At 38.5% G+C, this 14,392-nt stretch overlaps 1 protein-coding gene across 1 annotated transcript in view; it reads right to left on the bottom strand.

The window, feature by feature from the left end:
* Window positions 1–14,219, bottom strand: part of LOC147818507 (kinase suppressor of Ras 2-like) — a 53,620-nt gene extending 39,401 nt beyond the window's left edge. Inside the window, exons 1-3 of the mRNA XM_087176883.1 lie at window positions 14,046–14,219; window positions 1,608–1,748; window positions 712–862 (exon numbers count right to left, since the gene is read on the bottom strand). Of these exons, the coding sequence (XP_087033009.1) occupies window positions 712–862; window positions 1,608–1,748; window positions 14,046–14,219 (466 nt within the window). The remainder of the gene's footprint in view (window positions 1–711; window positions 863–1,607; window positions 1,749–14,045) is intronic.
* Window positions 14,220–14,392: the final 173 nt, after the last annotated feature.

Here is a 14,392-nt window from a genome sequence, read left to right as displayed (position 1 = left end):
AGCGGCTTGTTAACAAGCATCCTCCTCAAGATTTTTATTGAGCAAAATATAATTACTGGACATTATTGAGTTTTAAATAACCACATCTTGTATTTTTGGCAGATTAACTACAAACTGTAAATATTTCATATCATTGAAAACCACTGAGAGACATTTAAAAAAAAAAAATGATTTCCCACTTCTTGGCAGCACTTTTTGATGTATGTCAGTTTGTATAAAGCTCAAATTGCAGACACTAAAAAAATGATTTGAGACTCACTTGGTTTATTCTAAAGTGACATTAGTGAGGTGTGATGATTCACGTGCAACTACCGAGTGCGGCTCCTTATTAGTGCATTCAAGGAGACACTAATCTGAGATGTGCAACTTAGCTGCCAAAAGTAAGACTTTCATGAGTTGTCTTTTTCTGGAAACCAGACACCTGTTGTGAAAAGGATTATGTGAATTTTGTTGTTTATAACATTAAAAGTTTTCTGATTGTTGCATACTGGTGGCCTATAGGTTTAAGATGCCAAACATTTCATTGCATCCCAAGTTTGAGTCCGACTGGGGATCTTTGCAGGCATGCCATATCTGCTCTGTTTAATTTGAAATGGACGCCAGTATTTTCCCTTAAAGACATTTTGTGGGAGAGCAACCACGTTCTGTTCATGTGTGTGTGTGTGTGTGTGTGAGCTCATCTCTGTGTTTTTATTTGGGTGGACTCCTTACCGAGCTGGTGGGCCTTTCTGAGGCAGGAGAGGGAGGCGTTGAGTCGGGCACACTCCTCTTCGTTGGCACCAAACTTCTGCAGCAGTTCACACACTTGGTCCTCGCTCATCTCCAGCAGACCCTCCAGGGTCACCTCACCTGGGCTCATCTCCTGCAAAACACACACACATGTGCAAACACATGACACACACACACACACACAAATACATACATCATTACAATCATATTAATGCATGAAAACACTTGGTTTTAAGTTAAAGATGCAGCGAAAATTCAATACTATACCCTCAAATAGCAGCAAAAGCTGGTAGTGAGAATCTTAATGTTATCCACTGATCATGCTTTAAGTGGAAAGAGGTCATAAACTGTATAAAATGCAATACATAGCATTTATGTCCTATACCGCATGCACAGAGGTTATCAACAACAACAAAAATCTCAATCACAATAAAAACTTTGATTAAAGGCAAACGTGCCTGAAAACATCATATTTTCATATCAACAGCATTGATAACGTCTTTATAGAGCATTTACTCTCCAACCAACCACTAAAACAGAAACTAAAAAGGAGTAAAAATGACTATTGATCGCCTAGCAGCCTGTGGACAGATTATGAACATTTGTATTTGAAGAAAGAATTACAAAAAAAAAAAAAGATTTTCTTTTAAAACCACCATCAACCAACAAGACAATGATAAGGATAGGAGGATGGCACACTTTTTTTAAAATTAATTTGTACTTTTATTTATTTTTTAATTCTTTTTATTTGTCTGTTTTTGTTTGCCTGTTACCAGATTTTTAATTTGAGCGATCACATTTTTTTGTGATAGCTAAAGGAAAATACATGGGTGTATTTTTAGACTAAAAAAAAAAAACTAGGCAGCCTGAAATCTTACCTGTGTGACCTCTTTCCTCAAGTTGACGATGCGAAACCAGTGGCCGAGGCGGGGGAAGTCCTCCAGATCAGCACTGCGCTCCTCTAAGGCCACTTTGCACTTACAGGACAGCTGGCGGCTGAAGTACTTCACCAACTTCCCCTGGGAGGAGAGGGACAAACACAGAGAGGGAGGAATTCTTTAATGCTCACCAAACCTCTTTGTTTTACCCTTTTCTCTTGTCCACATATATTCTATATTCACAGCTGAAAATAAAAACAACTTCCGACTACATATTGTACTTTAATTCTTTTAATGACTCCAAACCTCCCCCTTGTTTACTGGACCTGTCCTAAAGAATTCACCTGTCTTTTATTTCAGTCAAGGTTGATAATGCAACAGAAAAAGACACTGTACAAATGTAGGTATTGAATCCTCCAAAAGTCAGAACGGTGCCCTTCTCTAAAAAGCACTAAGAGCTTTAATGTCAGTTTTGCGAGAATGTAATTTGTTCACCATTAATCTCTGACTACACTCATTAAGTCAACATAAACATTTTCCACAAACCCAAAGTCCCCAAAATCCCAACAGACAGTAACAAGCAGCAGCAGCGTCACAGTCAGAGACGTACACTGTTTACTGCAAAGGCACTGAAATCCCTGGACGGCCTGAATAACCAATGCAGGGAAAATAAATGCAATACTCTCTTTGCCCTCAACCATCATGGCTAAGATCACTTAACGCCAGTTTACTCCAGTGGAGCTGCCCAGTGGTTAGTGGTTGAAAGCTGTGGCTGTAGTGGGAAACTCCTGTAGAGGGAAACAGGGTGCGTTTGCAAAACACAGGGACGTGGAAGTGGTGGAGGAGAGCCTCATCACCAGTTGTACAGTACAGGCGATTGGCCATATCCCTGCACGAATGGTCTTAACTTTGTTCATGATATGATGCAACACTGATGCAACATATACTGGTAATAAACTAAATAAATAAATAAATAACAGGATTCAAGTAAATCACAACACTGTATGTACAATATCTTTTGTGCAATTTTGATTTTGGAAGAAAATAGTTCTCAATGAAAACTCTCCATGGTGAGATTAGTGGAATACCCAGAGTCCCTGACTTTGCGTCTGGAAAAGGCAAGTTTTTCAAAGTACATTTTTCATTAGTATTGTTCAATATTTGCCTGATCTGTCCTTGTTTGGATTTGGCTACATCTTTTTTGCTGCCATTTTATCCAGACAAAAGAGGTTTTTGATACCAGTGGCTCAACTGGTTAAATAATTCATTGATATTTGGGCAATGGGGGCGTTTTAGTTGTGGAGAGACCATAAACAGAAGGTGACCACAAGTATCCACTCTGCTGAACAGAGATTCAGGGCAAGACACTGAATCCATATCAGTACTAACAACAACATTCTGTCACGTTCTACCTACATATTTATATTTACAAAAATCTAAATTAAACTATAGGTAAATATTACCAAGAGTATCATGCTGTACTGCTAAAAAAATATTATTATTGGTTATTTCCTTATTTATTCCTACTTTTAATAGACTTCCATGTTGTAAATGTAGCACAGCATTTCTGCTAAATGGGTTAGGGTTAGGGTTAGTTAGGGTTACTGTGGTGTTTTAACCACTAGTAGTGAGGTGTTTTTAGTGTGGGTCGCCGTTAAGTTGGTATAATACACACAACTGAGGGTGCAAATGTGGCATAATCCACATCCACCATTAGTTTCCTGCTATTCCACTGATCAACATCAGGTGGCCGATGTGCACCAACGAAGACAGCGAAGAAGAAGAAGACTGTTAACACCTTAAAAAAAACCCACAATCATTGTTTCTAATCTGGAAAAGATGCATTTAAGTTTTCAGTATCACTTGTTTGGCTCATACTGTATCTTGACCATCTTTTGACCTGGTCAAACTTGTTTTGGTTGGATTTGATTTTTATTTATACAACCATAATAAAGCTCTAATATTCTTCCCTACTGGGAAACTCCATGTCCATAAGCTTAACTTTATGAATTCAACAAAATGATTCTTACTTTTTTGATTGATAGGCAACAATTTGTAATTTCAAAACTGTATTTCCCTCAGGTTTTATCATCCCTGCAGGGGAACATTCACATCCTCACTAATAATTAACTTGATTATCACGACGTTGCATCATATGAGAACATAATCAGTGTTACCATAACCCTATTAGCACAGTTTAAGTTACTCATCCCTTCAATTATGCTGCCGTGTAAACATTTTACTATTCAATTCACATGTTCAGTGAGTGTTTCATCCACAAAAGGTCAGAGATGTGTTTCTTTACACGCAAAATGTGGTGAGCAGCGATGGGAAAGGAAGGACTACAAAAGACATGTCATGCTAAACCAAAGATGTGACATGAAAGAGATGACAGCAGGAGACTCAATTTAAAAAAAAATTAACCTGCCTGTCAAATGCATCCATATGAACACGGTAATCGTTTGAATAATGTAAATGCTTTTATCAAACTGCTATAGTGTGATTTTTCAAAATAATAAGAGATTATTCAAATGTGCCCGAAAATGTACCTGCAAACTAAAAGTTATTTTAATGCATTTTTTCTGTTTTTATTAACTACAAAGTTTTCATAGCTTTATTAATGATTAATTAGCAGTAGATTCACATTCTGCATGTATCTATCAAATACATTTGAAACTATGTTATATTTTATCTTTAAAGTATTTCACAGTTCATCGTGAACTTTTTTTCTGGCCATTAATTGTATGGCAGTAATATCCTTTTTATGAAGGCACTCCATTTAATACATCCCCATTTATTTGTTATTAAAAATGCATTTCTAACTGCAGTGCTGTTTCTCGGTGAGTACATCCTAGTGAGGATGAGAGTGCGCTGACCTTCCAATGAACCTGTGCTCAGAGAGTTAAAGGCAGGATGCTCGTAGGGCAGGAGTTCACTCACAATTCACATCATCGACCAGTTTACTCTATGACAGCAACGTGTATTTGTGCCGAGTCTGTCGTTTTGGAATTCATGCAGTTTACCTCTGTTGAGACGCTTGAGGTTTCATCTCAAAAACAGCAACAAAATAACTGATCACTCTATAAAACTAAGTGAAATGTTGGAAATAACCTGTTTCCAAGACGGTTAGCACGTGTCAAGGTAAGTGTGTCTAGCTAGCACACGATGTTCTGTCATGGCTGAAGGGTGAGGGGTTATTGTAACTGTCCCCGAGCTAATCAGCCATATCAAAACAGACCACACAACAGTATGTTTCAGCATTTTTAGTTAGATGTATGTAGCTATTTTTGTCCCATAGTGCAACCAATGCAACAATAATTACTAATTTTAACAAACAAGAGAATACAAATAAGTTATTTTGGGAATTATTTTGTTAGCCTCTTGTGGTCTTATAATATATTTGCCAGTTCTATTTATCATAAGTAATAAAATGAATAAATTGTAACTATTTTGACTGGTAGGCCTATGTTCTATGCAAAACTAAACTCAGTAACTGTCCTTTGATAAATATTATTAAATAAATTAATAATACCACAATCTTTGTTGTAAAACGATGCATATTTTCAGAATACTATACTTAATGAGACAAAAAGCAGGTCAAAGTCAATTAGTGAAACTGAATTCTATATGACTGTACATAAGCCTCACACCACTGCAAGCAGGACATACAGTTTACTGTTAAGTATCTTTGCTGTTAGGTGAACGGTTGGTCTGACTGAACACGATGGTAAAATAAGGTCCAGGCCCGCAGTGGCTGACGTGATGCTTGAAGACTTAAGGATGATGCATGTGGATGGCTCCAATCCAAACATACACCTACAAAATGACTGGTAGAAATTAGACAGTGCTGGCCTACATCAGCGCATACCACAGTAGAAAGCAGTGGAGGAGGGACGAGCAAGTCACCTCTGAATACAGAAAACCCATACAGCGGCTGCCCACGGCTGCTACGCTCTGCCCGATAAGGCGACTACTCAGTCCACACCTACAGAGAAACACACATTTACCCTGGCTAAATGTCTTAATATGAGTCTCATAATACCTCTACTTAAAATATACCTTACCATTTATATTTGTTTATGGTATAAATGCATCAATAGCATGATGCAGCACATGTAAAGATACTGGTTTTTATTTAGTGCAAATGAAAGGAAGTGTGAGAGACAGAGAGAAAAAGAAAAAGGGAAAGAAACTTTTCTCATCAATACTTCTATCATCAAAATGTATCTTTCTTTTTTTCCCCAACTGAAGTGATCCACAAATTTCTTTTTAGCCATGGTAGTGGCATGGCTCCAGGGATGGCAATGTCAGTCTGTCAAGCTGTCCGTCAGCCAAACCACCACTTTGATCTCAACAAATTTTGGACGGATTACAAGAAATTTGGTTCAGACATTCATGTCGCCCTCAGGATGAATTGTAATCACTTTAGTGATCCTCTGATCTGACCAAAACACTTTGGTTTATTACCAAACACCTGCGAAACAAATGACATTCCCATCAGCTTCAGCTGCACTTTGTTTTTAATCGTAATTATCAAATGTTACCATACTAACATCTCCATTATACCTCCTAAACATCAGCATGTTAGCATTGCAGCATTGTAATTGTCACTGTCAATGTTAGCATTTAACTCAAAGCACCTAAATGCAGCCTCTGTGTTTCACTATTTTAGCCTAGCATGGCTCTACACTCTTACTGCTGTTTAAGTAAGTCTGTTTGTACCATTAGTAGACAAAGAGTCTAAATGCCTAAAATGTTTGAAATAAAGGTTTCAATATTCAACTAAACATGTAGAGCAGTACTATATGTATACAGGTGAAATTCATTGTTATAAAAATAGGTTTGTTTATGATGAGCACTCAGGAAGCCTCCCTCAGCAAGAACAATGTGGCCCCCAGGTGATGCGAGTTTAATGCTCCTGATCTAGCATGTAAAACCAACCACCATGTGGCATCGCCATCCGAAAGCTGCAGTCAGAGGAGATTTGGCAAGAGAAACTTTACTCCCTTGCTGTGGCAAAAACCAGAAGGGACTGAACATACTGTACTGTGGGCAGGTGTACAAGCATAAGCTGCTAGGGCTAGCAGGCTAACAATAGCATGGCACGAGCTAAAAACTAGCCCTGTTTTTTTTTTTTTTGTTACACTTTATTATTTTACCTTCTGTCCTTGCAGAGACTGCTGAATCCCTCTTATAATACTGCTTGTATTTTTACCACTGTGACGTTACAAACAAGCAACAATCGAAGCTTTCTGAACAAGAGGTCACACCCATCCTGTCTCTCAAACTGCACTGGTGAGTCTTTAAGGTGAGCAACGTTGGATCTAGAGTATAATTTCAGTGAAGCTAGTGAAATGAATAAAAAATGAACAGCCCCAATTTTATTAAAAAGTTAAACTGAGAAATTGATCAAAGCTCAGGAGAGAGAATTTTATATATTAATGTGCTGATTGCTAAGGTCATAAGGACGTTGGGTCAATCTGTGAGAATCATTACAAACTAGAACTCTAGTAAATCTATTCTACAACTACCTCGAATAGTTAAAATTAAAGAATAAGAGCAACGTACAAAGTTTTTCTGGTTCATGATAGAGTCTTATAGTAGCAGTTTTCTGATACTACCTCTCCATTACGCTGGATAATATGAACATTTTACTTGCAGGAGCTTTAAAGAATATTTTTCTGTTGATGATGAGAGTTAAAAAAAATACCTGTTCACATCCACTTTAACGCTGTCAAACAATAAAACCAGAGGCTCCTCTTATAGGCATGGTAACGCTGGCAACTTATCTTAACCAGCCTTTTTCCTAAAATAATGGAGTGTTCCTTTAAGCAGACTATTGAAGTAGATGAGCCTACATGGTGCTATTCCCATCTGACATGAGCTAAACTGACCTCTTCACCACTGCTACACTCACAGATAATCCAGATAAACTGGAGCACTTAATGAATGCACGACAGACTATAACTTCCACATCAGCTTTATCTGATCAGTTAAACTAGAGTCCTGCGTTTTCCTGCATTTCAAATGTCCAGCACTATCACTCAAGTTCAGTCAAGAGCATAATAAATGATCTTTCAGCAAAGGTTGGTGCAATTTGTGAGTTGAACCTTAGTTCAGCTGAAAGCACAACTGCAAGTCCCCACATTTAGCCTACTAAGCTGCAGCACACTGTTACTGGTTCGTATGTATAATATGAACTGGGTAAAAACAGACATTGTATGTTTATTGTCACTCTCGGTGTGGTGTACTCATAGGTGCTAGATCTTTAAGAAAACTAATCATTGAAAGCACATTCAACAGTCATATATTACACAGAAAAAGCTGAGGAAGCCATTACAGTGAATGTGTCTCCTAAAGAGAAGCACATTGATTTTTAGACATTACTGATTGTCCACAGGCAAAACGAACTGAGACAAATAAACCCTATTAAAGTAGACTTCTATCAAAATGGTACACCAGTGAGTTAGTTTTCCATTCCCAAAAAGTTGGAAGACTCACAAAACACATATAAAAGAAACTTCAAAATCAAAGCGGTGGGGGTGGAGATATCCTGACTAACCTACAGCTCCCATAATGCAATTCAGATGTGCCATTTGTGAGAACCTGATGACATCATCATCATCATCATCATCATCATCAAAATCTCAAAAGGAAATTCTGAGTAATACTCCTCACGGCATGAAAATTAAACACACAACAACAAACAATGTGACAGTGAAAGGTTATGAGTCAACAGAGAATTACCACCTCCCCTAAGCTTTATAGAGCATTGTTGGAAGATTCAACTCATTGCTTAGCCATCCGGACCACAATTTCACTGTTTTGGTTCACTCTCACCGCTCTCATGTTTTTGGCCTCAGCAGGCAGGTGAACATAAGGTAGCTAAATAGCCAGGTATTTCTCTCAAGAGATGGTGGAGACCAAAAAAAGAAATAAAAAGAGACTAAATATTGGACTTTCAAGTGCCTGGAAGACATAAGCACAACTCCAAATGAATAATAATGTTTCTGTAACTAGCATCTGTTTGCTAACAAGATATGTCAGACAAACAATGTGACTATTATTCCCACTCTATACAGCGATTGGCCAGGTGTGCAAAGTTGTGAACGTAAGGTAAGGTTTGAACTTCTCTCCCATTTTTCATTCTTCTAACAACAACTTTTGTTTGTGCCTTCAAATAGAAGCCGTCTGAAAGTTTACGCCTTTATTCCCAGTTGCACAAGATCAGGAAGCGATGCAGTTGGATCAAGCCAAGAGGAGACTATAGGGCTTTTCATACACCCTTCAAGTGTGGCCATTTATACAGGTATAAATTCTTGTAGCTTCAGACATGATCAGAAGACACTTTGTAAAACCTATTTGCCTCAAGCATAATGAGCCCTTTAGCCCTCCATGCTACAGTAGACAGTGGAAAAATACCATGGTTCCACCACTGAAGCAAAAAAAAAGCAAACATTGTAAAGCCTTTAGCCATCTGATACTTGAATATGAATGAATAACAACACTTGCTTTCACCGACCCTCCTTTCTGTTACATGAAATACATAACTGGATCGAATGTCATGCTCCGTCATGTGTCTGCATCTCTATGAAAGCCTCAAAAAAAGATCATTCATTCATTATGTGTGTTGATAATTCCAGTGTATCCAAGGGATACCGCCGACAATGCATAATCATATTAATGGAAACCAGTATTAGTACTTCATCCAGGTAATGATATAGGCTGCTATTCTTGGTAGAGCTTTTGGCTAAAGCAAGGTCAGTACTCGACACCTCCAACAGATTGTGTCTGAGGCACAATCTGGGTCCTTTAGGTTAATAATAGAGATGAAGGGAAAAAAAACAAGAGATGTCGTAGAGGAATCTCCCATTCACACTGCACTCAATAAAGATCAGGACAGGTTAACGAGGAAGGTTTTGCGTATGGCTGACGTCATTGTGATCCTGATCGAAACCCCCGGTGGACAACTAATTTGTCGTTAAGGCAATAAGGACTGTCATCCTGAAAGGCTCTACAACTCTGAGGATTTGAGGATGATTAGACAGATCTCAGGAGTAATTCCCTTTGTTGCACTTGTGAATCAACTGTTGTGTGTGTTTGTCTTTGTCCTCTTTTATTTCTAATACTATTTTCTTTCACATATAAGTTAATTTCAAGCATCTCACAAAATTAAATACTAACAATAAATAAGCTGATATAAGCAGTTCAGTCCATCCAGACCAAATTTCTGCAGTAGCACAGGCCATATTTGTACTTTGGTTCCCAGATATTGATAAAAGCAGCCCACAACAGTACATGACTACCAAAATATCTCTCTCTGACCTGAATTCATGTTGGTATTTCTATCATTTAGTCTGGTGGGGATAAATGTGATTAAATGTGGCTAGAGACTGTATTTTTTAAGGATTGTGAATATCCTAGTACAGGGGTCGGCAACCTTTACAATCAAAATAGCAATGTGTGCGCCCTCTCCCACCAAATAACATTTATCTATAGCCCTGAAGCATATTTGACCCTTAAAATGAAGATAACACAGCCTATAAGGCTTTATATATAGTTATACTTTATATACAAAAACTATAGTTTATGTTAAATTTATGAAATGTAAGAACACTGTTGACATTTTATTTATATTTACATTTTATTTATTTTTATTTATGAATAGATGCTCTGATATTTAAATACACGATCCTTTCATGTACTCTCTGTCTGTGAAGGGCTTTTCTACGCCTTTCTATCTCCTGAGCTGCCACAAAACTAACAGCAGTAGTTCAGTTTGGAGACTTGATCCACTTCTTGAAAGTATATTTGCTCTGCTCAGCTTTCCGCAGCAATTCTGAAATCGCTTTTTGTTTTTTTTTTTTGCTCATCTCCAGCTTGGTACTTTTGAGCATATGCTGTGTGCTTGTTCTGGAAATGTCTTTCAACATTACATTTTTTAGTTGTTTGCTAATTTCTCGCCACATATCAAGCATTCAGATAAGCTAGCATCGTTGGAAGTGAAAGCAAATTAGTCTGTCCACCCAGAGTTAGACGCGCTATTTTCGTTTTTAGGATTTATCCATGGTTAGCTTACCTAGGGCGGGAGTCGGAAACTCAAGACTAGCCACCTGCAGGGAAGGAGGGGGGGGGGGGGTATCCATGGCGCCAGGCCGTGGACGTAGCAGGATGTGACGCATATTTAAGTTGACGAATTTTTTTTTTTTTTCGTATTTTAGAGGTTTTGTCCGAAATCACTTACTCATTCGCTCCTCCATAATCACTATCCAGGCAGCTCAATGTAGACGACTTTATAGTGAGCTCATCGGTAAAACGAAAAAAAATCTTTCGGACACTACTGGGTAATTTTCTCCACACCGTTTTCCGTTTTTAAACGCGAGCGCAATGCATGATGGTATATATTGCTTGGTTAGTGACCATCGGTTGGTTGTACCAAAGATCCTCTATACAGTTGACACTACTTTTCACGATGCATTGTGGGATACTATAGTCCAGTCCACTATTTTGAAAAGTGCTGCAGCATGGTCAAATCAGTATTAACCAAAACACACAGATACAATTTGTACTTCAGCTTTAAGATGTCTGCAACAAATCTCAGTAATCAGATTTCTCTATAAAGAGAGTGAGCAACCACTGAGGAAACATAATTTGAGACATTAATAGTCCTGGGGTCCCACTAGGCTATTTGGATGCAAAGCATTGGCGATACTGGACGATAGGAGACATTGCGAGTGAAATCTGACACTTTGCACCAAGCAATAGACAAACAATACACTAGCTAATGAATGTAATGGTGCCAATATAGCAGCAAACTACTGAATGTAAGGGAGCCAATATAGTAGCTGGCTAGTGACCCAAATCTTTTTCTAAGGGGTTGACCGAAACCAAAACAGACCAAAAGGAAAGTGAATATTAGGCTTGTTCATCAACAGTCACAGTCACAATCTGACTTCAAATGAGTGCTAATGTCCCTCTGTGTCTGATTTCGGCTACGACAACTTTGTGAAGCAACATGTTCGATGTTGTGTTTTGGAATTATTCTGCTTCCAAGTGGTTAAAATCTCTTGGTGCAACTGTAAATAATAATTGTATTAATTTGAATATGGTGGGTATGCTTTGCCACAGGATCCCTCATGCATGTCATACATATTTGGACAATATATAAAATCATGATAATAATGAACAGCGACTTTCAGTATTAGACATAGTTAGGGTTAACTTGGAAAATGCTTGTGTTTCTGAATGTACAGAAAAGCAAGACTTCAAAAGACTGTTGAAGCCATGAAGATACATTAGGTGTGAGATGAAATTAACGTTAAATGTTGCAGCAAAGCACAGTGTATATATAAAATGAAGCCAGATGTCCACTGTTATGATGAATACAACAAAGACTACAACATCCCTAATGCATTATATTTTCTGCATTCAATTCAACAGATCAGGTATAAACAGATTAATAATTTATGAGTGTTTTGGAACCTGCACTGTTTACACTGTCTTCTCTATAGTTGGAACATTTGCTGCTTGCATTACTGCCCTCTGCAGTCTGTAGAAACGTGTCTCACATCACCCCTCAAGCTCGTGGGATGCCAGTCCAATGGAACAAGTGATACAAACAGCACTGTTGCAGCCAAACACTCCACACTCAACACAACAGTGATCTAAAACAATGAAATGTCCCTTTAACACTCACTGCAAACACCCAGGAAACAAATGCACGAGTTTTTAATCGTCATATAATAACTTTTTAAAGGATAACATCTTAATGGAACTTGTAATGGTCACCATCAGTGTAAACACTGAAAAACCTTGCCCTGCAGAGACTAGAACTGTTGTCCACTGCATTATGGCAAAGTAAAGCTTTGTGAACCATGGTACAAGTGAAATTGTATTTTTGATGTAACAATTTATGCTCCCCTGCTCTCTCTGAAAAAATGTCAGACTAGCCTACCTTGGGCAAAAAGAAAAGATGCAATACCCTCTTGCTATCTGACCTCCTTTTTTACCACTGAATAATTTTCATATAGTCCCTTAGTCACGTAACACAGTTTGTGTTAGAGATTTGGCACCGATACATCTGCACATCATGATCGTGTATGCTTTCAAATTACCAGTGTGTATTTTCTAAAAAAAAAAAAAACATAACAGAATGTTATCTGTCAAACAGATTCATCCAAAAAATCAAACCTTAGTTTAAAAAAAATCCAAGATCCATTAGATTAATCTTGATATGTTGTAATGTAAAAAGAATACCTTTGTGAAGCTTATAACAAATAATCCAGTACCCACAATGCTTTGCAAGGCATTCAGGGAACATAGTGAACATTTATCTTCATGCTGTAGCCTGCTCATTGCTGGCAGCGCACTTGTACTTAATATTAGTTCTCTCTCCTCTTGGATTACATTCCTGTCCTGTTTCTGTGCAACACTTTCAAACTTCACTCAAAAGCTCACAGCATTCAAAATATTACTGTATGTTTACATCTTTGATAATACTGTAGCCTATATAGCCCCATATTCCTGTGGGGTTGGGATAAGTGTGAAGCGCTCACAAGTGAATTTTCTTTATGGTCTTTTTTATGTAATATCTCAATTATATTCCCACTGGGACTTAAAGTGTGTTGATGGCACACACAGATACTCAGTGGTGAGTTTATGGCGACCTTATCGCACTTAATGGTATTTGTTTTAATCTCCTGAGGCATCACCATAACATTCTTACAGGCCCTTAATGCTGTGCTGTGTCTGCGCTGCTCAATAGTGAGTTTTCAGTGACCTTATCGCACTTTATGGGTTTTTTATGTCCTGTAAGAGCCTGTCACTGGTGGGGGGGGGGGGGGGGGGGGGGGGTGACTGGTTTGAGTGGTCTCGAAACGGACAGTCTGATATGTCAAACACAACACCAGGATATTATGACCATTACGTAACGCAAATTACTGAATACCCCACGGGCCAATTAAACGGATAATGATATTTTGTAACAATTTCAGTAATCTGTTCGCCTTGCATAACGCCAGGGCCTGGATGCGCTGCGAGCACAGATGCGCAGGCTGTCATATTGGTAGTGGATTGTAAACACGGGCTGCCTATAGGCCTCGGCTGCCTCAGATATTATTCTGATGGAGAAGAGCCACCTTCTCTCCCCGCCACCTGCAGAATGCGCAAGTCTATAACAGCCCACTGCAGCCCCGTTGCCTCTTGATTTATTGCACTGCACAAAACATAGCAGTGGGCTTTAGCACAGAGATCTTTGCATATTTATGCAATGACAACGCCGACAGCAGAAAACCAGGTTGTCGTTGAAAAAGGCACAGAAAAAAAAAAAATATGCACAGTGGCCTAGAAATGCATAACACACGGTGACAGCACCTCCGTATCGATTTAGATGAAGATGCACAAGCAGAAATTCAGTCATTCCGCTCATAGGGTGCTTACCTCCAGCGTTCGTATCTCTTTTTGTGTCAAGTCGTTGGATGTGGCACATTTGGTCCGTAAACCCTCCAAACTAGAAATGCTTATGTCTATCATATTTTGCACCAACTCGCACTGCTGCAAGGCTTTCTGCAAACTAAGATGCTGCTCCTCGCTTTTGGTCATCTCCTCGTTCATAGTTTGGCGAGCAGTGGTCGTTATTTTCCCTTTGCACTTTAAGAAAAAAAAAAAAAAAAAAAAAAAAACAAGAAAAAAAAATTTCAGTAATAATTCAGAAAAGAAACGTGGAGAAGCCCACGGAACAGAGCAACCTGCAAAACGCCATGAAACAAGATGTTGTAGGTTTACAG

Source organism: Seriola lalandi, unplaced genomic scaffold (genome assembly GCF_002814215.2).
Source record: "Seriola lalandi dorsalis isolate HSWRI2012SDOR001 ecotype SW California unplaced genomic scaffold, Sedor1 jcf7180002054572, whole genome shotgun sequence".
Classification (NCBI taxonomy): Eukaryota; Metazoa; Chordata; class Actinopteri; order Carangiformes; family Carangidae; genus Seriola; species Seriola lalandi.
This window is presented reverse-complemented; position numbering and strand designations above follow the sequence as displayed.